At 37.0% G+C, this 25,158-nt stretch overlaps 1 protein-coding gene across 1 annotated transcript in view; it reads right to left on the bottom strand.

The window, feature by feature from the left end:
• Arid4a (AT-rich interaction domain 4A) overlaps nt 1-25,158 on the bottom strand; it is a 69,248-nt gene that overhangs the window by 5,879 nt on the left and 38,211 nt on the right. Inside the window, exons 12-21 of the mRNA XM_090344189.1 lie at nt 25,061-25,133; nt 23,859-23,953; nt 23,579-23,676; nt 22,585-22,816; nt 17,166-17,413; nt 14,458-14,655; nt 9,553-9,637; nt 8,236-8,377; nt 3,615-4,745; nt 3,290-3,394 (exon numbers count right to left, since the gene is read on the bottom strand). Of these exons, the coding sequence (XP_090200315.1) occupies nt 3,290-3,394; nt 3,615-4,745; nt 8,236-8,377; nt 9,553-9,637; nt 14,458-14,655; nt 17,166-17,413; nt 22,585-22,816; nt 23,579-23,676; nt 23,859-23,953; nt 25,061-25,133 (2,407 nt within the window). The remainder of the gene's footprint in view (nt 1-3,289; nt 3,395-3,614; nt 4,746-8,235; nt 8,378-9,552; nt 9,638-14,457; nt 14,656-17,165; nt 17,414-22,584; nt 22,817-23,578; nt 23,677-23,858; nt 23,954-25,060; nt 25,134-25,158) is intronic.

The following is a 25,158-nucleotide window of genomic DNA, read 5'->3' as shown; positions in this document are numbered from 1 at the left end:
GGTAGAGTTGCCTAGCATGCACAGAAGATATGGGAAACATGGGTTCAATTCCTCAGTGCCATACATAGAAAAAGCCAGAAGTGGTGCTATGGCTTAAGTGGTAGAGCTGTAGCCTTGAGAAAGCCCAAGGTCAAGGCTCAGGCTCTTGAGTTCAAGGCCCAGGACTGGCAAAAAAAAAAAAAAAAATGAGCTAGAACAAAACTAGTGTTGTGAAATGAAAAAGCAAAGATATAAAATAAGCAATTTACTATTGTTCCATTTATGTTTAAGATAAAGCACAAAAACAATCCAAAGAAGGTTCAACAAAAACTATTCTTTTTTGCTGGGTGCGGCAGCTCATGCCTGTAATCCTAGCTACTCAAGAGGCTAAGATCTTAAGATCACGGTTCAAAGACAGCCCGGGCAATAAAGTTCATGAGATTCTTATCTCCAATTAACTACTAGAAAATGGGAAGTAGGGCTGTGGCTCCAGGAGTAGGGCAGCGTTCAGCCTTGAGCTGAAGAGCTCAGGGACAGGGACAATACCCAGGCCCAGAGTTCAAGCCCCATGACTGACCCCCAAAACAAAAACCAAACAACAAAAAACCTATTCTTTTAGAAGCACATAGAAACAAAAAACAAAAATTTTTACATAGGTACACCAAAAAAAAAAATTTTTTTTGTAGGTCACAGGACTTGAGGCTTGAGGCCTGGGCATTGTCTCTGAGTTCTTTTGCTCAAGATAAGGGCTCTATCGCTTAAAGCCAAAGCTCCAACTCCAGCTTTCTGGTAGTTATTGGAGATAAGAGTCTCATGAACTTGCCTGTCCAGGTTGGCTTTTAACTATGATCCACAGATCTCAATTTCCAGAGTAGCTAGGATTATAAGCATGAGCCACCTGTACCTGGCTACCAAACATTTTAAAGGATATTGCTATGCAGCACATTAAATATTGGGTTTCATATCACTCATTTTACACTCATCTTCTAATGTGAGACTGCACTTACTTGCAAATGTGTGTCCCTCTGCACCAAATTTATGCTAACAAATTTGAATTCTCAACTTAATTTTTCTTCATCAGGTTGTCTCTACCCTATGTTCTCCTTCAAAACCCCAAAGTTCCATACTCAGTTTCTAAACCTTTTCCTATGTGTATTTATTCTTCTTGCCTTTTTACAACTGTTAAACTTGCTTGCTTACTTTATTTACTTACTTGCTATACTGAGAACTGAACCCAGAACCTTGAGCCTCCAAAGCAAGTACTTTATCGCTCTGACAATGCCTTTATTATTTACTGTCCCAATAAAGTCTATTGCTGGACATATTAATCTCTTCAACTATGTTTGTACAGTCATCTATTCCCATCTTCTCTGGAATATTCCACTGTCAATCATTCATTTATCTTTAGGTTCTCCTTTTTCCAGAGTCTACCACATGCTCAGTTCTTTCCCATTCTTAAAAGAAAAAAAGGAAGATAACCCCCTTTGATTGGCATTGTTTCACTGTCTTTAGGATGGCACTTCTTGAGAAAGAAAGAGAAATTCTTTGGTATCTTGACTTTCATTATCTTCTAACCAAGCCTTTGTGCTTTTTTTAGGATCACAAACTCTTACCATGGTCCAAATTCAAAAGCATTTGAAGCTTCTTTCTAATCCAAACCCATTCTTTATTAACACTTGCTCTTTCTCTTTGCATAGGTTTTTCTGGTCTTCTTTTTCTGGCCCATATAAGGGGCAATCACACATAATTCTATTTTCAAACACTTTTCTCATTTCTACAACTCTTCTTTTACACTGCCATCTTCTTCTTTTTTGGGGGGGGGGGGGCTCATGGGATTTGAACTCTGCCTGGGCACTGTGCCTGAGCTTTTCAAAGCTCATACCACCCTACTCTTGAGCCAAGCCCCACTTCCTGTTTTCTGGAGGTTAACTGAAGATAAAGAGTCTCACGTCCTTTTGTGCCCAGGCTGGCTTTAAACCTTGATCCTCAGTAGCTAAAAACCTTGATCTGAGTAGCTAAGACTTTAGGTGTGAGCCACCACATCTGGCTGTATTGCCAGCTTCTTGCAATCCTGCAATGACTATCTTCTATAAAATAGCCTTTTTGGGGCAAGGAGTTTGGCCTAGTGGTAGTGTGGTTGCCTAGCATGCACAAAGACCCAGGTTCAATTCCTTGGTACTACATACATAGAAAAGCCAGAAGTGGTGCTGTGGCTCAAATGGTAGAGCACTAGCCTTCAGGAAAACACAAAGACAGTGCTCAGGCCCTGAGTTCACTCCCCAGGACTGGCAAAAATAAAAAAACAAAAAATAAAAGTCTTTTTTCTAAGGTCCTGACCACTATTTTCCTAAGATTTGTACCTGTAATCCAACCCTCTCCAAATTACATTTCTAACAACCTCAGTTTCTTGCTGGCTTTTGGCAGGATGCCTTCAGTTCTTCACCACATTAACTCTCCATAGAATATCTCCATTTGAATACCTCACAACATGGCAGCTTTCTGACCCCAGAGCATGTGATCCAGGAACAAGGAGGAATTTACAGGACATTTCGTGACCTCTTTCTCCAAAGTCATGCACCATTACCCCTATTTTATTAAAAGTATGTCACTAAGTTCACCTCATACTAAAAAGAGAGGGAAATTAGGCTCTGATTCTTAAACTATTAAGTATAAATAAATTTGTGGATTTTGTTTTGTTTTTGCCAGTCTTGAGGCTTTAACTCTGGACCTAGGCACTGTCCCTGAGCTCCTTTTTGCTCAAGACTATCACTCAGCCACACTACTTCTAGCTTTTTCTGATAGTTAGAGAAAAGAGTCTCATGGACTTTCCTGCCTGGGCTAATTTTGAGCAGTGACCCTCAGATCTTAGCCTCCTGAGTAGCTAGGATTACAGGCGTGAGTCACCAAGGCCTAGATGGATTTTTCTTAAATCACATATTCCTACAAAATCACAATATAGCCATTAATATTTGGCAGTTAGCAGTTATATTGCTGTCATTGGCCTATATAAGGGGCTATCAGATTTCCACTTGATCAAACAATATGGCAGTAAGATCCAGGTGAATATCATGTACTACATTTAGTTGTCACTTCAGTCTACATACACCATTTCCTCCTTCCTTGATGCTTATGACTTTGGTGATTTTGGAAATTATAAGCCAGTTATTTATGTAAAAGCTCAAATTTAGTCTGAATTTGCAGAGCTTCCTCATGATTAGATTCATATTATACATCTTTGATGGGAATTTGTTTTTGCTTCTAAATGGCTAAAACTACTATCATGCTATGAAAGCATTTGAAAGTCACCAACCTGCTCCATTCTTTTCATTTTTGGTTATAGCATTTGTTCGCTTTGGAGTACGCTTTTGTTTTTTTGCCATTAATCCACTATTTCCATCACTTGGTCTTTTCTGACCTGAAATAAAGGAAAAGAGAATGTAAAAAACAAACAGCAAAAGAAGAGCAGGTAAGGATGAATTTACATATATATTCACATGTATTTGCGGTCTATATTTCTATACATACATTTTTTAAGATACCACTGAAAGATAAAACCAAATTTCTTAATATGGATTTGGATATTACTATATTTCTGTCATTTTACTACTTCCCCCTCTTGCCCCTGAAAGCCTCACCTTTCTCTCTGCTCTCTCTTTCTTGTACAATTATACTACAGGTAGTAGGAGCAATGCTGGCTTCAAACCCATTTGCCGATTCTCTCCCACAGAGGCCTTCTTGAGATTCTTCAGCAATGCTGTCAACTTCTATTGTTATGTCACTCTCACTTTTCACACTTCGAGACTCATCTTGACTAAGAGTAAGAGGTGAAGCTTCTGAAAAGTTATGTACAACTGGAGGCAAAGTGGGTGGAATAGAAACCATCGAGTTCGACTCAGAGCTTTCAACTACAACATCCTCCACAGTGGTCTTATCCTTTTCATCTAAATCATCCAAGTCTACTTCATGGCAAACCAAGGTTTCAGGCCCAATCAAGGGCATTGCATCCTCCTCTTCTTTTAGTGAAGTATTTACAATTTCTTCAGCTGGAGTATCCGATTTTTCACTAGTTAGTTCTTGGATGCATTGATTTGACTCTGCAATTAATGATGGCATTCCTTCATTTTCAGTTTCAAAGTGCTGTTCAAAGTTTAAGTTATTTATTCCCTCAGAGCCAAGACAATCACTGGTCCTTTCTTGAGATACATTATTTGTCATCTCCATTCCATTCTCAATTCTTATTTTTTTCTCTGGTGATAATTGTCCTACTAGTTTCCGTTTCAACTTTTTTTCTTTTCCATATTGGTCAATTTCATCTTCTGTAGTTGAAGAAAAGTTCTTACTTTCTAATGAAGAAAATTCAAGACTATGGGCTTCTATGTGAGTTTCACTTCCTGTATCATCTTGACTAAATGATGAAATCTTTATAATTTCTAAAGAAAGATCTTTTGTCTTGCTTCGCCTTCCCTTTCCTTTAGGAGATTTTTCTGCCTCTTTCTTAACTTCTTCTAGTTGTTCCATTTTGTTGCCAAAAATTTGTACAATCTGCTCATTCTCTACAACTTCTAACTTCAGGGTTTCTAAGGGCTGCATTTGAATCCTATCATTTTCTTTGAGATTATGTACAATCTTTGGGTGTTCTTCATCTAGTTTGTCATCACATGAACTTTCATTTTTGTCTATTTCTTCTTTAATATTAAGAGAAAGATCTTCATTTATCAAATTCTTTTCTAACGGGTCTTCTGTTTCACTATCAGATGAAAAAGAGTCTACAAGAGAAAATATTACATTATGCAGGATTTTCATTGTCAGTGCAATGTCACAATTAACAATTACCCAATATAAGCAAGAACCTTAATCATTTACTTTTGTATATCTTTCTGTAGGAATTTTCTAAATAAAGTAAGTTATAGCAAGGCACAGTGGCTCACACCTGTAGTCCTAGCTACACAGGAGGTTGTGCCCAGCCAGGGCACTAAAAACTGTTGAGACTCTTATCTCCAGTTAACCACTAGAAAATCAGAAGTGGTGCTGAGGCTCAAGGAGTAGGGACAATGCCCAGGCCCAGGGGTAGGGTGATAGACTTGAGGGGAAGAGTTCAGGGACAGCACCCAGGCCCAGAGTCCAAGCCCCACAACTACAAACAATAAATGAATAAATAGGGCAGGAAGTTTGGCCTAGTGCTAGAGTACTTGCCTAGCAGGCACGAAGACCCAGGTTCAAATCCTCAGTACCACTCAAATGATAGAGCTCTAGCCTTGAGAAATCCCAAGTACAGTGCTCAGACCCTGAGTTCAAGTCCTTGAACTGGCAACATAAATAAATAAATAAATAACATTTGTCCCAGAATGTTAGGAGACTTCAAATGAAAATGTGTGAAATATATGACACATTATGATCTCAATTTAGGATAAAAAAGAACTACTCCTAATTTTCTGTGTGTGTGTGGGGGGGGGAGTGGTCTTTGGTCTTAAACTCAGGGCCAAGGTGCTGATCCTGAGTATTTTTGTTCAAGGATAGTGTCACTTGAACCACAGATCCACTTACAAGTTTTTGGGTAGTTAATTGAAGAGAAGTGTCTCATGGACTTTCCTGCCTAGGCTGGCTTCAAACTATGATCTTTAGATTTCACCCTCTTTAGTAGCCAGGATTAGCAGTGTGAGCACTGGCATGCAGTGCTATTTGTAATTTTAGCTGGCGTCATATTTAGGCTACTACAGAACTTATGCAAAGTACTGAAATATGAAACTAATTTGTTAGGTGATTTTAATTAAGATCTAGAAGGTACTAATATGTGTGTTGACCATTTTGTGCACTAAATGTACATGATACTTGATCTAAAAGTATTCTGGGAAGAGATGGATAAAATGAACAATGTAAATTTTCAAAACTTTATATCATCATCATCATCATCATCATCACCACACAAGTACAGACAAAGCCAAAAAATTTATAATCTTAACTGCTCAGGAAGTGGTGCTCTGAGGAGTCCAGTTAGAAGCCAGCCTGGGGAGATAACTCCAAGAGCAAGAGACTCTTACCCCCAATTAAATAAAAATAACGGCCAGAAGTAGAAGTGTGTCTCAAGAGTTAGTGCTCTAGCCTTTAGTGGAAAAAGCTAAGCAAGAGGTTTCAAGCCCTATTACCAGCATGCATATATGCATGTATGTACATACAAACATATTATAGGCAATCTACCTGCTTGTAAAAAGAAATTATTCCCTTTATGTTAGTTTTCCAATAATTAGCAAAGTTCTAGCACTATAAAAAGAATGTTAAAATATAAAAGTTCTGCTCATATAGTATTCATATCCTAAAGAAATCATAAAGGCAAATTATCTTTAAATGAAAAAGTATGTATAGTTTCATGTAACATAGTTTTCTTTTGTAACATAAACAATATATAATTCACATTTCTTACATTTTATAATTTAAGGCAGTTTAATAAAGTGGCTAATTATAGTTCTAGGCAATACCACTTAAGTTTACCTTTTAGCCTATAGACATCTTACATTGGTATAATATGACAATTTCCAGCAAATGGCAGTAAAAAGGAAAGTTCATACCAAATAATCTACATATACACCCCATTATGGACTGTACAAAAATCTGTAATCAGAATACTGTTTCTCTAAAAGGGAGGGAAATTTTATAAGGTAGCTACTTAATTTTTCTTAAATTACATTAAAAATGCACAATGATTTCAAAGTGGGAGAAATGAGTGAAAGCAGAATAAAATATGTTCATCTGTATTCCTCTCAAAACCTGCCTGTATACCACATTAGTTTGTGCCCCCTCAGCTTTGTTATAAGATCTCAGGTAAACAACACTAAACTTACAAAAGACATAGTTGCCAAGTGCCAATGGCTAATGCCTGTAACTTTAGCTACTTTAGATCTCAGGATCTCAGGTCAAAACCAGCCCAAACAGGAAAGTCCATGAAACTTATACCCAATTAAGCACAATTAATCACTGAAAAGCCAGAAGTTGCTCAAGTGATAGAGTGCTAGTGTGAGCAAAAGTTCAGGGATAGTACTCAGGATCTAAGTTCAAGCCCCAAACGGGTACATTGCACTCATACTCACATACTGTTGCATGACACTGGTATACCTGAACAAGCAAAATGTAGCACACTAGAATGCGTGAATTTTTAAATTTACTGTGTATTGAAATAGAACATTCCTTGAATTATGAAAAAAATATTCCAAGGTTAAAATACCACTAAATTTTAAATAAAGAATATATAGCAAAACAAAATTAGCCTAAGCTGGCCACTAGAGACTCACCCCTATAATCCTAGCTACTTAGGGTGCTAAGAGCTGAGAATCACAGTTAAAAGTCAGCCCAGGTAGATAAGTCCATGAGACTTTTCAGAAAACTGGAAGTGGAGCTGTGGCTCAAAGTGGTAGAGTGCTAGCCTTCAGCAAAATTGCACAGGAATAGTGCCCAGGCCTTAGTTTAAGCCCCCCAAGTCTCCCCCTTATCCCCCCCCCCCAAAAAAAGAAAAAGAGGGCCCAGAGTTTGGCCTAGTGGTAGAGTGCTTGCCTAGCATGCATGAAGACCCAGGTTCAATTCCTTGGTACCACATACATAGAAAAAAGCCAGAAGTAGTGCTGTAACTCAAGTACTCAAGTGGTGGAGCTCTAGCCTTGAGAAAGTCCAATGACAGTGCTCATGCCCTGAGCCCAAGCCCAGGATTAGCCAAAAAAAAAAAAAAAAGCAAGCTTCAAATTAAAATTTGTAGGGGCCGGGAGTTTGGCCTAGTGGTAGAGTGCTTGCCTAGCATGCACAAAGACCCAGATTCAATACCTTGGTACCACATACAGCCAAAAGTGGTGCTGTGGTTCAAGTGGTAGAGCCTCTAGCCTTGAGAAAGCCCAAGGATGGTGTTCAGCCCCAGGACAGGTAAAATAAACCAGGACAGGTAAAATAAAATTAAAAAAAATTAAAATTGTAGTTTAATTCATATGAAATTAAGCAATCTGACACATTGGTAGTTTAATCATTTACAAAACAATGTTTTCCTTGAAAAACAGCTCATCGGTGACAGTAATTCTATATCCCCCAGTGACATAGTTTGTGTAAGTACACTCTATGCTGTTTTAACAATGATTCTCAGAATGACTCACCACAGTTAAGTGATGTATACACACATATATGTATTTTTTAAAAATCAGTGATCCTGAAAACTAAACACCTTCTCATTCCACATAGCACAGGTGAGCTAGCATATTGCTGTAAGTTAAGCATTTCTGGTACCTGATTTTCCTTCACTGTTTGTTGTCTTTGATAAACTGTATGGCATATTTGATGAAAGGGCAGATTTTAAAGGAGGTCGTCCCCGTTTTGATTTCTGCCTTTCTTCATCCCTCTTTTCGTCTTTTTCACTATCTTCTTTATTCTGGGTAACAACAACAAAAATGCATGAGAAGGGTCAATATCTTGTAAAACCTAACCATTCTCCTTCCTCAAGAAAAGTATCATTAAAAACAAAAGGTTAGTTATTTTAAATGTCAACTCAATTCATAGTGATAGAAAAATCAAGAATTGTTTTCTAGACTATTTCATGATTCCTACATTGCAACTATTTTCTCCCGAAGTAGTACATTAGAAAACTATAAAACCACTCAGGACTCCCTCATCCCTGTATTTCTTCTTATCTGCTAAGGAAATTAAAGAGGTCAATTATAACAAAACACTGGACAGTGAATGTTGAAGTGGAAAGGTATGAACAAATGGTCAACAGAAAAGGTCTACAAATTTTAGTATTAACTTCACATTTCACACTTTTAAAAATACAAAGGTATTGAAAAAAAATTCTATAGTCTGAGATACTTCTTAGCATCTATAGTCCTAACTACCTCTTTTTGGAAAAGCTCTGGACATTTGAGTTTGAAAATTATACCAGAAGGGTTATTGGCTTTCACCTTTCCATGATTCAGTGTGGTGATGTGCTATAAACTTTTCACTTTTCTAGTTCCTCAGTTGCAACTGCTAAACTTGAGCAAAAGCAGTTCAGGGATAGTAACCAGGCCCTGTGTTCAAACCCCAGGACTGCCTCCAACCCCATAAAAAGGAAAAAAAAACCATACTGTATTTCTAAGTGAAAGAAGCCAATCTGAAGTGATACATATGAGTGACTATATGACATTCTGGAAAAGTAAAGTGGAGACAAAAAAAAAAATCACTGGTTTCCAATAATCAGTGGAGTGTGGTAGAGGTAGGATAAAGAACTGATAAGCTGGAACATTTCTGGAATAACACACTACTTATGCAGTCTCATAGAAGGTAAAATAGACCTAAGAACTGTGCTGTACATTCTATGCTCATACCATCCTAATGTAATCTGTGGGTTCTGATTATCAATGTGGGTTCATCAACTGTAACAGTTGAAGCACCAAGGTGTGAGTGAGGAAAATGGGATAGACTACAGATGTATGAGGCACAGGGTATATGGGAAATCTCTGTACCATCTCTATTTTGTTGTAAAGTCAAAAAGCTCTAAAAACAATGTAGATATAGTACAACATGAAAAATTCCTGAACCTATCACCAATTATATAATATATGAACATACTTTTGTTTTCTTCTTTTGTTTTTTCTTTGGTCCACCTTTGTCCAAAGGCCAAATTATCCTGTCAGCCTTCACCCATTCATCATACCTTAAAATGAAGAAAAATCAAAATGTCACAATGATACACTACTTGAAATATATTCACCAAACAAAAATAACAGTTGATATAGATGGTAGAGTTTGTCCCCTTTTCTTGTGTTGGGAGAAAAGTGAATGGCCCAGGAACTGGTTAGCTGGTGATGTATGCCAGCAACCATACTAGGTCCGCTTCATACCTATCATCCGTAGGAAGTGACCAGAGGATTTGAGTTAGGAGGTTTAGAAATATGAGTAAGCAAACACTTATATTAAAAATGGGCTGTAAACACATTCTGTGCACTTCATTCTATTCAATGAATAATAAAAGGTAAGTCAGGTAAATTCACATTGGCTATATGATCAGTTCCAGATTGTTTTATCAACTCCTTTGGCATTTTCATTCCTCTTCAAACTTTCCTGAACCTCTCATGTTTTGTAATATTATTTGTTTGTTTACTTATTTTTACGCTGGTGCCAGGGCTTGAACTCAGGGTCTTATGTACACTTGGCCTTTTTGCTCGAGTATGGCGCTCTATCACTTGAGCCATATCTCCTCTTTTGGGGATGGAGTCTTAAGACCTTTTCTTCCCCAGACTGGCTTCAAATCTTGATCCTATGAGTTTTAACCTTTTAAATAGCTAGAATACCAGATAGATATAGATAGATTAGAAATATATACAAGTAAACCACTGAAACACAGCTTACCCTCTAGCATTTTGAGTAACATTTTACTTTGAACCATGTCACTTTTTTTTCCCTCATGGTGCAGTGGAGCAAATTCAGGTCCTCACACTGGCTAGGCAAGTAATCTGATATTAAGCTATGCCTGTGTCCTTGAAAAATACCACCTCTAAGATAGAAGGCTTTACAGATATGTATTTTTTTCTTTCTGTAAGTTTATTTTGTTTAGGTCAAATTGAAGACTAATTTCCTCTATGACCCTTTTCCAAAAGGCAATGTTGTTCGAATTTCAATATAATCAGTTGAAGTTACTAATTGTAAACAAAGAATTAACTTTTCTACAACTAAATAACATTAGTTACATCATATAAATACAAATATTTATAGAATTCCATAAAACTCTATGATCAGAATATTTAAGTAAAACTACAGGGAGTCTTTATAGTGTAACTGTGTTAATAATCAATACCTAGAAACTATGCCCTTTTGCAAACTGGTTACCAGGGAGATGTACAAAGTATGCACATAGCTCCAATATGCAAATTTCAGTTTTGTTAGTACCATAAAACCACAGCTCAAAAAATACTCCTGGATTTAACCCAAGACCCTAGAAACCCTCTAGAAACAGGGCTTGATATAAGCACTATAGCAGACTTCCTAGCATCTGTATCTTATTACCTATAAATATCCATTCATTTGCACCTTTATTGATAGGATAAAAGTATACAAGGCACTGTATAAGGATGCATGGAAAGAATACAGATAATTGGCCTTGCTCTTGTCAAACTTAGTTTGGTAATAAAGTTTGCAGCAAAATCAAGAATAATCTAGCTAGGTGCAATAAGAAAGTTATATACTTGATGTATGGCTAACAAAAAAGTAACTTCCTATTGCAGCACTTCTCAAGACATCTCAGCTCACCAAGATGCATAGCTTTAGGCAAGAGTAACTTGAAGCAGGCCATCATGGCCCAAAGTGGTGTGCCACAGGCAAGTATTATAGCACCAATATTCTGAACCAAGGGTAGGCCTAATAAATTCTTTAGGGACTTCAAGAGCCTTAATGAGTATACTAGAATTATATGAAGTCTCAAGAACACAGGACAATGACAGACCATCTGAGTAGAAAATTAACTAGGTAATGAGCAAGAAAACCTGGAGATATAGGAACTATTAGAGTCAGAAAAGTAAAATCTTAAAAATATGCCAGGCACCAATGGCTAATGCCTATAATCCTAGCTACTCAAGTAGCTGACTCATGACACATTAGATCTCCAATATAATCAGCAAAAAGCTAGACAAAAGACATGATTAGAGGATAGAGCACCAGCCCTGAACAAGCAAGCTGAGTGAGTTCAAATCTCAAAACTGCCCCCAAAATACACACTACAAATAAATATGAAGATGTATAATATATGAACTTATACACATACATGCACACATATACACATAAAGAAAGATGATGGGAAGGAAAAACTCTGCCATGTAGAATATAGACACCCAACAGAGTAAATGGTTTTCAACTAAAGAGCTGAGAAGAATCTAAGAAGAAAATATCTGAGAAGAAAAGATGGTTATAATATACTTCAACTGTAAATATAGTCAATCCAGGTTGACAAATAGTCTTCTCTCCTGAAGTAAACCATATATGGTCAAGAGGAACAAATTTTATGAGTCTTATATTCTACTCACTAACCCACATCCTTTAAAATGATGTCAGTTACTGTTCATTGAGGGCTCATTGAGTTCACACTTGCTGGGCACTGGTGGCTCACACTTGTAATCCTAACTACTGAGGAGGCTGAGATCTGAGGATCACCATTCAAAACCAGCCCAGGTAGGAAAGTCCATGAGACTCTTATCTCCAGTTAACGTCCAGAAAATTGGAAGTGGCTCAAAGGTAGAGGGCTAGCCTTGAACAAAAAGTGCCCACGTACAGGCTTTACACATGAGTACAGGTATTTTCATTATCTCATAATACCTCTATGATATTTTCCCTAATTTAGGGATGAGGAAATTGATTCCTAACAAAACACACATCAGGTATAGAGAGGCAATATGGCTCCAAGTAAATTTCTGGAAACCTAAGATTTCAGACATGTAAAGCCTTTAAAAAAGATGAAGAGAAAAGCAGCCCTTGCCATTCAGGAATTAGCCTGAATTGTGCTATGAGTTTGTCTGGTTTTCAAAGCAAGGCTGAGCTTTCTTACCTTGAACATGAAAAATTTCAGTAGAACATCAACAAAAGACAAGTCTGATCTGTACACCTTTTATGGATCAAAACAAAACAACCACCACTCCTTAACTGTGTCTGAACACGGAAGATAAAACAACTCTGACACACTGTCCAAACCACAAAAATGACTCATCTTTTCCCCTAATATTAATCTAGTATGGATCCTTACCAATTATGTTAACCTTGATCTGTGATTTACTAAGGAAACCAATAATAGAAATTACACAGTATCCTGACAAGGTTCAATATGGAAAAAAGCCTCACCTTAAACCTTCCCTGAAACTATCTAATGGGAAGCTCAACTCTTAAGTCCTTTACGACATCCTTTTTTAGAAATACAAATCAAAACACCTTTGAGATTCCACCTCACACCAGTTAGAATGGCCATTATCAAGAAATCTAAAAACAACATATGCTGGCAGGGATGTGGCCAAAATGGAATGCTAATACACGATTGGTGGGAGTGTAAATTTGTTCAACCACTCTGGAAAGCAGTATAGCAGTTCCTCAAAAGCATAGAGCTCCCCTATGACCCAGCAATCCCACTCCTTGGGCAGTTACCCAAATGTCCACATACAAGTACATACTAAAGCTACAAAGTACAACCAGTTCACTGCAGCATTATTTACCATAGTTAAGATATGGAACCAACCCAAATGCCCCTTAATAGATGAATGGATCAAGAAGATGTGGTATTTATACACAATGAAATTCTATGCTGCCATCAGAAAGAATGACATCACCCCATTCCTAAAGAAATGGAAAGACTTGGGGGAAAAAAATCATTAAATGAAGTAAGCCAGACCCAAAGAAACATAGGCTCCATGGTTTTCCTTATTTGCAATAACTATTTACACATCCAGTATTCTCCTAGCAGAGGATCACAATAGCTCAACAGCTATGTGGATATAGCATATAGGATAAGAAGTGAAATGAACTCCAGAATATGGAAACAAGAGTTTTATCTTTGTGTTTGTTGTTCTTAACCTACTGTGTGAAGTTATTTCATTTCTCTTTCTTTTTTTTCTCTGTCCTTATGGTTTATCTCATGTTGTTACTGTATCTCACTTTGATACCTGGTATACTGTATATATGTTTATTTGTATAAGAAATAAGGAAAGGAAGGAGAGAAATAAAGATGATTAGGAAGGGATGAGGGGAGGAAAAGTGGGAGGAAAACATGGGAAGGGGTATCAGTGTTCAAAAAGTAATGTATCTACACCTGATGAATGTAATTGTAGCCTCTCTATATATCATCCTGATAATAAAATACAATTGAAAAAAGCAACAACTTCCTTTTTTATTAATTTGCTAAATTGGAATTATTTTATTGACTGACATAGATTTGGATTCTAAACAACAAAACATACATTTGTATAGTTCAGATAGCCATTGGCTTCACTCCAATATGGCCTCACTCCATTGATTTTAAACCCTGTGATTTATAGTGCCCCACAGTTCTCCATGTTATGTTTTCTGCCTTTCTGCAAATGAGTAAAACATCAACTTGCTGTTGCTCCAATGGCACATCTGTGTCTAGATGTCATGACATCGCTTTTTAAACACAGCAAATGTTAAAGTCTTGGATATTTTAATAATAACATTTTAAATGCAAGTACTATATGTTTTAGTTATTTATATTAAATTGACCTTTTAAAATTAATTATTGAGGGCTAGGAATGTAGCTTCATGGTAGAGAGCTTGCCTAGCATGCATGAAGCCCTGGGTGTGATTCCTCAGTACCACATAAACAGAAAAAGCTGGAAGTGGTACTGTGGCTAAGTGGTAGAGTGCTAGCCTTGAGCAAAAGGAAGCTCAAGACAGTGCTAGCCCTTGAGTTCAAGCCCCAAGACAGGCAAAATAAATAAAAATTAATTATTGAAAAAAATCAGCAGTAAATAATTCTGTGCTTACCTGACATTCCATCCATAGTAATGTACCAAATATAAGATTTCTCCATTATCAATTTCAGTGCTTTTAATGCTGGCTTCATAAATTTTCTGTGTTTTCCCCCGTCCATATTTGACTTTCACTTTGGTTCCTGTTAGGCAGGGCTCCGTATCCTCATCTTCTTCCTCTCCTTCAGAGCCACATTTGCTTTCAGATTCTTCCCTGCAGTAAGTTACAACATTGATAATACTACTACGAACTCCATAAAAATATGATAAATGCTAAAAGAATCCAACGTGTAGAATATTCACAACCTAAGTATCATCTTAACAACGTATCAGTGGAGGAGGAGAAGAAGGAGGAGAAGGAGAAGATTTTCATGGATTACTTGAAGGACTTTTTGATGTAAAAGTGTGCCAAAAGCCAATCCATATCAATAATCACAGCTGATGATGTGGAACAAACCACTTTTGATACCAAAAAATGTTCTAGGAAAATTTGGGGGATTCATATTTAAGTGCCACCTTAATATGTGAAAAGAGCCCAGAACTATTTTACAACTCTGCAATTAACTTAAATCTACTTTATTACTACTTTCAGCTTACCTAAGAATAGCTCTTAATAAAATCAATCTTTTGGGTGAGAATAGTAATAACAGACAGGGCTAGCTACCTTAGGAACGTGTCATTTAAACTAGTTAGTATTTTTGATATGAAGTCACTTCTTGAAGCCATAGGGATAGCATCAAGAGAAGAAAGTTCTAAATACTTTGTCTTGATAGTTTTTTCTGCATTTTCACTCATCTTCCTTTATTTCAATAATTAAATATAAAGGAAACTCACATAAGGGAGTCCAACAAGGTGTTTAATATTTTTATCATAAAGTATCTTTTACTAATCTTTCAAAGATTCAGGAGAGAAATCCATCAAAGATAACTCAAACATGAAAATAATTTTTAAATCTTACAAAGAGGTATAGTAATCTGTAGTAAACTCGGAGCATTATTTTGGTGGCCCCTAGCAAACATGACTGAATATTTCACAGCCTATTTTTAACAGGATGTTTTCTCTCTAAAGATACCTCCAAATACTATCCTAAAGATGTAATTTCAGAGCACAAGGGGAGAAAAATAACTTAAAACAGAAGGCTCCCCATAAAGTCTTTCCTTGATAGACCATGTTACTATGTATTAATTGTGTGTGTGTGTGTGTGTGTGTGTGTGTGTGTGTGTGTGTGTGTGTATGCACACATGAGTGCACACTGGTCAAACCCAGAGACTCAACTTGTTCAGCTTTTCCACTCATATCACTTGAGCCATGCCTCTAGTTTTCACTGGTTAACTGGAGATGAATCTATTGGATTTGTCTGTCTGGGCTGGCTTCAAGCCATATTCCTCAGAACTCAGTCTGCTGAGTAGCTCGGATTGTAGGTATGAACCAATAGTGCCCAGTTAGCTATATTTATTCAAATCTATGAATTTCTCTAAAATAATTATTTGTTCAATTTACTTACAAATTAGTCTTTTAAAACCACATTTATGTACAGATTCATTGTATTATATACATATTATACTCCATATACAATATTTTAATGCTTTTTTGCACTTTAAACTATAACTAGCCCTACTTTTGAATAAGTTCACTTTTGATTAAACATGTCTGTTTAAAATACTAGACAAATAATACTACAGAACTTTCATTTTTTTACTAACCTATTGCACACATACTTGTGACAGCTCCTGTACCTTCTCATACTGAACCAAATTATTTTTCCCACTCACCAATTATTCCTATTTTAAAAATATTTAATATTTTAAAAAATATTTATTATCTCAATATTTTATCTTTAGTCTTATCAACTACTAGCTGGATGTAATAGGCTACTTTCCCCAAATCCGGCTTATGTAGCATTACATAATGAAAGAATCCAAAATTAAATATGGAGGAGAGCTTATGTATTTTCAAGTTAAGTGTGTTATGTTGTTGCGCATTTAAGAGTTGTTTTTTTTTAGTAATATTTTAAAATTAGTACGTCCATTTGACAAAACCTACAGAGTGATCAACTACATAGCATGGTCAGACATCTTGACCTAGCTGGACCGCTCAATCTTTGGCTACTGTTAAACCAATTCAGACCATACACATCTAATGCATGGGGGAAAAAAGTTCTCACTCAACAGAAAACAGAATGAACATTAAAAACCTGGAATTTATTGGTGTGATGTGGGGCAAGAATGCATTTTTCCAAGCTAAAATCAGGGGTGCATGCCACTTATTCTAATACAGTAACTTGAAAAAGAAAAATGTCTTAGATAAAGCTAACACACAGAAACATCTGCTAGTACTGTGCACCCATGTGTTTGTTAGCTTTCCCACATTGTACCTTTTTTAAAATGGAATTTTTGCTGTCGCTGTTTCCTCTTGTCCACTTCCTCCATTTTTCTCCAGCTCCCTTCCCTGCTGTCAACTGCAGGACCTTTCTTTTGACTGGGTGGCGCAGCCTTCTTTGAGGCCACTGTTTAGGGCACAAGTGCTATTAAAATGGTGCGACCAGTATATTCTCCAATTCCGAAAGGCAATACACATCATCTTCACAATGTGTCTCACCTTCATTAGACAAGAGGAACGGAAGTCCCAATAAGAAAACATTCCCTCAATCCTGAATCTCTAAGCAGGAACAAGTGCTGCCATACCCCAGACAGGTGCTTCTGGAGAACAAACTAGATAATGTACCTCTCTTGGCTCTTCTCTTCCTCTTCATCAGAATCTCCATCAGAATCCTCTTGCTTTTTAATTTTCTTTTCTTTTTGCTTTGGTGTACTTTTTCTCCCCAGGAGTAGCTCATTTTCTCTTTTTTCTGCAGTTTCATAGTCATCATCTAGATCCTTATTTTCGCTATCATCTTTTAATTTGTCCTCTGTTTTCTCTTCTTCAGTTTCCTTCTTAATAGAATTTGCATCTCGAGCAATCTTCCTTCGTCCCTAATAGGAGGGATAAAGGGTTTAAGAAAAAGGCCTGAAAGGCCAAAGAGACAGCTTTCTCTTAAACCTTCACACAATGACTAGCCTGCTCTCTGGCGTCACATAAGGCTCTGGAAACCAACAACTCATGAAGTATTATTTTCTACCTTCTGAAAGTAAAAGAAAACCCAAGCCAGCGCGGTGGCTCACGCCTGTAATCCTAGCTACACAGGAGGCTGAGATCGGAGTCAAGGTTCAAAGCCAGCCTCAGCCCCAGCACTAAAGAACCTGAGACCCTCTTTTATCTCCAACTAAATTCTAGAAAACAGGAAGTGGGGCTTGTCTCAAGGAAGTAGGCTTGAGCTGAAGAGCTTAGGGACAGCACCCAGGCCAAGTTCAAGCCTCATGATCCACAAAAAAAAAAAAAAAAAAAGAAAGAAAAACCAAAATACATGAATTATACCCAGTTCTATCATGATCCCTGGTATATACAACCTAAAAAATATAAATTAGAGAGGCTAGAACTTTGGCCTAGTGGTAGAGTGCTTGCCTAGCATGCCTGGTTTGATTCCTTGGTACCACATACATAGAAAAAGCTGGAAATGGTGCTGTGGCTCAAGTAGTAGAGCTCTAACCTTGAGAAAGTCCAAGGACAGTGCTCAGGCCCTCAGTTCAAGCCCCAGGACTGAAAAAAAAAAAATAGAACTGACTGTGTAGCTCAAATGGAAGTCTACTTTCCTAGCAAGCACAAAGTCCGGAGATCAAAGCAAGGACCATTTAAAAAAATTAGTTTTTTTTCTCTTCTGAAGTAGCTCAATAGTAACTCTGATGTGTGAAGACCCTGGCTTCAGTCCCTAGCACCAGAAAAAAAGAAACTCGGCATCTTAAGAGATGCTAGGTAAGTATCACTGAGCTAGGTAAGTATCATCTTCACTCTTTATACTACTACTAATACTTGATTTCTTCTGGGACAATGGACTGGGCACATTGAGAAAGGGTCTAGATGTAGCCCAGCCTGTCCTTAAACTCTAGATCCTGCTGAGTCGAGGATTACAGGCATGAACCATCATGCCTAGTTACTTTTACTATTCCTTAACTACAAAAAGAACTTAAATTATCTAAATGCAATGAACTAACCTTCTTAATTATGGCTTCCATGAAGCTCTACAGTCCCTGATTCTTATTTTTTATTTATTTCACTTATATACTTTTTGTGTCATTCCTGGGGCTTGAACTCAGGGCTGTCACTGAGCTTTTGTGCTCAAGGCTAGTTAGTGTTCCACTTCCAGCTTTTGTGGTATTTAATTGAAGTTAAAAGAGTCTCACGAATTTTCATGCCCTGGCTGGGTTAGAACCATGATCCTCAAATCTCAGCTTCCTGAGTAGCTAGGATTATAGGTGTAAACCACCAGCATCATGTTCTACTGTTTACTAAGACACAATTGACAGTATTTGTGTGTGACTATATTTTTAAATGACTTATGGTGGGCACAGTGGCTCATAACTGAAATTTCAGCTACTCAGAAAGTGAAGCTCCAGATGATCACGGTTTAAGGCTAGCCCAAGCAAAAATTATCAAGACCCTATCTCAAACCAGTAATATTGGGTGGTTCCTGACTATAATCTTAGCAGTGGGAACAGTGTAAATAGAAGATTGTGATCCAGGTCAGCGTGGGTAAAAATGTGAGACCTTATTCAAAATAATTAAGGAAAACACCTGGGAATGTGGCTACATGCAAAGCATTTGCTTATTAGCAATGCTGAGTCCTGAACACAAATCCACAAAATTGAAAAATAAATGAAAGTACCACAAAAATAAATAAATAACCCTAATTGCATCAATGGTGAAAACGTGAATAGATTTCTTTGGATCTCAAGTAAGAACTTTATATAATTAACAGCTTTTATCTAGCTATACTCCTAGTCCTTTTGCTCTTAGTTTATTTTTCAGGTAAGGATTTGCCCAAACTTGTCCCAGGTTGGCTTCAAATCACGATCCTCCTGTCTTGTCTCTCAAGTAGCTGGTGTGCACCAGCAAGCCCAGCCAATGGCATTGGTGAAACATTCTACTTTTGTCAACTACTATATAATGGTGACCTCCCTTCTACTTTGAATGCAGCAAGGACTTAAAAAAATTAACCAGAAAATAAGGGAGCAATAGAATACTTTACTGTAATAGCTTAGTAATTAAATATTTCCCCAAGTTTCTAAGTGTTAATTTCTGGTTCAAAAGTGGAAGCAGAAATTCATTTTACAAATTCCAAGACAGCAGCAGCTTTATATTATTCGCGGTGTGTGTTTAGTTCTAAACAGGTCCTATCCATAGTAGGAGCTCTTTAAATATGCATAGCTAAAGGAATGAGAACAAACTATTAACCATCAAAGTTTAAATCTGTGTACCTCTGTCCTCAAAATCTCATTTTTACTTTTATTTTTATTAGCATAAATTAATAGTATAGAGGGGCTTCACTGTGATTTTCACAAGATGTTTACAATGTCTTTTAAATAAATTTGCTTCTTCCTCGTTACTTTTTCTTAACTACCTCTCCCTTTTCTTCTCCATTATTTTTAAACATTTTTGGTAGGTTTCCCCTTTCCTGTTCCTCCTACTCACAAATCCCCTTCCCCCCAAAACAATCACCCTTTTATGTCAAAATCATGACATATTATTAATTGTGTTTTAGGCTTAGATTCCATACATGAGTGAAAATAGGTGCAGTTTGTCTGTGTGAACCTGGCTTATCTCAGTTAATCTGACAATCTCCAGTTCCATCATTTTCCTGAATGTGGTATTATTTCATTTTTTTTATGACTGAAAAATACTCCACTGCATGTGCATATTTACTACATTTCTAGAAGTTTGACATATAATCATTTACATCCAGAATATGTTTCCATACATTTCCCAATACTTTTATGGTATTGGGTGACTACAGTCAAGGCCTTGTTAGGAGTATTTTACCACTTTAGCAATGCTCAATTTCTTTAGTTTTTAGGATGTGGTGTTTTTCTCCCATTCAGACAGGGTCTCATACTAACTTAGCCCGGACTGGCCTCAAAATCTGACCCTACTATCCTTTTTCTGAGCAGCAGGGATTTCAGGACTGCATCACTACACCTGGTCCCCTGGTCCCAGGGACAGCACATTTTAGCTTTTTTTATACTATTAAAATATCGGAAGCTGGGCGCTGATGGTTCACGCCTATACTCCTAGCTACTCAGGAGCTAATATCTGAGGATCCAGGTTCAAAGACAGTCTAGGAACAAAAGTCTGCAAGACTCTATTGCCAACTAACCACCAGCAAACTGGAAGTGGCACTGTGGCTCAAGTGGTAGAGTGCTAGCCTTGAGCTGAAGAGCTTAGGGACAGCCCCCAAGCTCAGAGTTCAAGCTCCATGACCAACAAATAATAAAATAAGATAAAATAGAAAATAAAATATTGGAATGAATTGTGCAAAGGTAAAGCCTATGCTTCACCTATTCTATATATAGTACACTGCAAATATCTTGTATAGGCCAAGTTCTTCAGGTAAAACCAAAGTCCGTCCATTGTGCAAATCAAAGGAACTTCTGCCACATGCTACAACATGAATGAATCTTGAAGACATTATGTTGAGTGAAATAAGCTAGACACAAAGAGGTAAATATTGTATAATTCTAGAGGTAAATATTGTATAATTCTACTTTATGAGGTGCTTACATATCATAGTGTCTACATTCATAGGCACTAGTTGTTCACACCTACAATCCTAGCTGCTCAGAAGGCTGGGATATGAGGATCAAGGTTCAAAGCCAGTTCAAGCAGAAAAGTTCCTTGAGATTCTTATCTTTAATTGATTACTGAAAAGCTGGGAGTAGGGCTACGGCTCACGTGGTAGAATGCTAGCCTTCAGTGAAAGAGCTCAAAGACAGTAGCTAGACCATGAATTCAAGTTCTAAGGCCCACACAAAAACAAAAAAAGTGGAAAATTTCAGTTTTGCATGGTGAAAAAAATTCTAGCCCTAGAAGCTGACAGGTAGTAGTGACAGCTATACAACCATGCAATGCCAGTCAGCTACACACACTAAATTATTACTATAATTTTAAATAACATTAAGATTTTAAAAGGAATAATCTTTATATTTCATGAATTCCTGGAAGGTTGTACTTAAAAGATAGCATTCAGGTAGTTTAAAAAAAAAGGATATATAACCGACAAAAAGAGAAGCAGATGTTCTCACCTTTTCTTCACTAAAAAAATAAGACCTATTACAGACACTGAACTAAAAAAAAATTGATAAGGTACCAGGAGTGTGGCCTAGCGGTAGATTGCTTGCCTAGCATACACAAAGCCCTGGGTTTGATTCCTCCATCCTACATATATAGAAAAGGCTACAAGTAGTGCTGTGGCTCAACTGGTAGAGTGTAGCTTTGAGAAAGCCTAAAGACAATGCCTAGGCCCTGACTGGTTCAAGTAGTAGAGTACCAGCCATGAGCAAAGTCAAATGAAAGCACAAGGCTCTGAATTCAAACCCTAGTTCCAGCACACACACACACACACACACTATAAATCTTACTATCAGAATGGTGTAGATGTCACTCCTTATAGAACATTGACGTAATGGGAGAAAGTTGAAAGGTACAATCAGTGTACACAATGAGTACTGTATAATGTGTATGGAGTTATACATACCTGTATCCATGCTGGGTGAAGACATGGGCATTATAAAGAAGAGATTCATTCAAACTACTTAACACTTAGCATGCATGAGGCACTATTCTAGACGCCCGAAATCTGACAGTGAACATCAGCAGTGTTCCCCTGCCTTCATGGAGAATGATGTACTAGAGTGAGGCAAAAGCCACAAAGAACACAATACATGAGTAAATTAGGGGCAAACATTGCCAAAGAAACAAGGTCCATTACAACGTCACATGATGTGACAAGTTGAGGTTTCAATAAAATGACTTTTTAACCAGAGACATGAAAGAAAGGTAAGTCTGTTCTCTCAGCAAACAGAAAATAGAGGACATGTATTCAAGCTTTACTTGCAATGTCTGTGTATTTAGAAAAAGTATTCACCAGTTGAGCTGAATCATACTAAAGACTGGAAAATAAGCAAGGCTTATTTACTGTGGCACTTAGTGTGTATCTGAAAATTAAATTAAAATAATAGTTAAAATAAACCAGATAAAACTCTTAGGTACTCACTCTTGGAGATTTTAATTCTATTTCTTCTCTTTCACTCTCACTGTTCGTATCAATATTTTCCTCGGGCTCACTCTTCACTTCTATTAAAGGCATTTCTTGATCGACTTTTAGAGCCTCTTCCATTGGTTCTTCTAAGTCTTTTTTTTCCACTTTTACTTTTGGTTCATGGTGGTGAATAGTTCTGAATTGAATATTTGCAGAACGGCAATATTCCTCAAAACCATATAGATACCTAAATAAACAATATTTCATTTAAAGAAATCTTAGTCTCTGCATTTAACTCAATGTTATTAATTATATATACTGTTAAATAGTGAAACCTGAGATGTTTGTTTTAAAGGGCTGGGAATTTGGCCTAGTGGCAGAGTGATTGCCTAGCATGCACGAAGAGTCAGGTTCAATCCCTGGGTACCACATACATAGAAAAAGCCAGAAATGGTGCTGTGGCTCAAGTGGTAGGAAGGGCTTTAACACTGAGAAAGCCCAAGGATAGTGCTCAGGCCCTGAGTTCCAGCCCTAGGACTGGAAAAATGAAGGAAGGAAGAAAGAAAGGAAGGAAGGGAGGGAGGGAAGGAGGGAAGGAGGGAGGGAGAAAGGGAGAGAGGGAGGAAAGAAAGGATGGACTTTTCCTATAGCACTAATTTCTATGTGTACTAGATTAGGATTAGGAACACATATTTTAAAGGCCGTCCTGAAAAATCTGAGCTCATAACAACTGACCATAACTCAGTTTTGTTACAATTAGGCTGGTGACCCCAAAAATATACTGTGCTATGATATGTATCCTAATTGCATACTACAAATCATATTTGCAACCTTGATCTTAGAGGAAATCAATATCACATGAGAATGAAAGTAAAAGAGAGTGGATGGTCTGAGTAACTTTCAGTCATGGTCTGCTAACCTAAACATGGGTAACTTTTGATGACTGCATATTTGTTTTAAGTATTAACAAATTACATACATAGTCTTAAATGAATACTATACTACTTACTTTCTATAAGCAGTTTTTACATTGTAGGAAGCAGCTGAATTCAAAATCGGAATGCCAAGGTCCATATAAATTTGCTTCCATACAGCACCACTATCAATCTGGAAAATTAAATTTTTGTTAACATTTACAAAGGAAAATAATCTTTACACTAAAAATCTATGTTCTGTATGAAAATGTGTTCCTTGGGGGAAAGAGGTGAGGGAGTGAGTCGATCAAGGTACTATATATTGCATAATGAACATATTAAAACAAAACCCTCTTAGAGCAGTGTAATGCTTACATTGTTGCATCCACCTTGTTGATTAACCAGTCTAAAGAGTTTGAAGAGATTAAGGTCTTTATAGCCCAAAACTGGTGGTTTGTTGATTGGAGTACCTTTGTAATACCAGAAAATAAAAAAAAAAAACAAAATGTTTATTCGAATAAAAAATACAAATTTGAAAACCTTTACATTGCCTTCTAATTCCCCAAAGTCTATTATCTAAAAGGCATCGATTTAAAGAACCTTACCTAATTTAAGACTATACACAATATTTTTTATGTAGCTTTCTTTGGTTCTTTAGCTTCTAAATTTCACACTTCTGCACCCAATAACGTCACCTCTGTGCCAGTGAAGTGGGTAAACTAAACTAAACCTCAGGACTACATGGTATGCATGACAATGTTTCTGGTTCACTTAAATAAACAAACAAAATGGCAAGAGAAAGTTTAGGCTGTGGATTCACTGCTGCTTTTCTCATCCAGAGTTAAAAGCCATTAGGAGTATCTAAAAGGTTATTTCAGATAGTCACAGAATATCTAAGACTATCTTCTGGGACTAATGAATGTCAAGGAGTACGATGATTTATTTTCTTCTATTTCTTATTAAAAATTCTATCATACTGAGAGAGTCTGGTCTTTTATGTTTAATTTGTTGAAAGGATTGGATATTTTGCTTGCCACAGTTATACCATTAGTAATAAATAGGCATGCTGATTATGGCTACAATCAATCCTTTTCTAGTCCTGAATATTATAAATATTTTCAAAACCCACAGAGAATAAATTTAATTATATCAGAACTGCTGTCAGAGGTGGCTCACACCTGTAATCCTAGCTATTCAGGAGGCTGAGATCTGAGGATCATGATTCATATCTAGCCCGGGTACTAAAGAACCTGAGACTCTTATCTCCAGTTAACCATTAGGAAAACAGAAGTGGCACTGTGCTGTGGCTTAAGGTATAGGATGGTAGCCTTGAGCTGAAGAGCTCAGGGACAGTGCCCAGGCCCAGAGTTTAAGCCCCATGACAAACAAACAAACAAACAAAAAGAACTGCTGTGATATTTATAGATACTTGAAGTAGATGGCTTGTTTTTATTCCCAATGTTTACTGCCAGCATAACAACTATACAGTAGACCTACAATACTAACAAAAATGCATATATTTAAAATCTAAAACTACAAGAGAAATGCCTACTTTTATGTAACAAGCATAAAAATACCTCTGTCTTCCATAAACTTGTAAAGCTGTTGGAGGAAGTTGTCCCTCTCTTCAGGATCAAGTTCTTCCTCAAGCTGTAAAGATAAAACATATCAATGA

Source organism: Megascapheus bottae, chromosome 14 (genome assembly GCF_031878675.1).
Source record: "Megascapheus bottae isolate mThoBot1 chromosome 14, mThoBot2.hap1, whole genome shotgun sequence".
NCBI classification, from domain to species: domain Eukaryota; kingdom Metazoa; phylum Chordata; class Mammalia; order Rodentia; family Geomyidae; genus Megascapheus; species Megascapheus bottae.
Note: the sequence above shows the minus strand (reverse complement) of the source record. Positions and strands in the feature narration are given on the sequence as shown.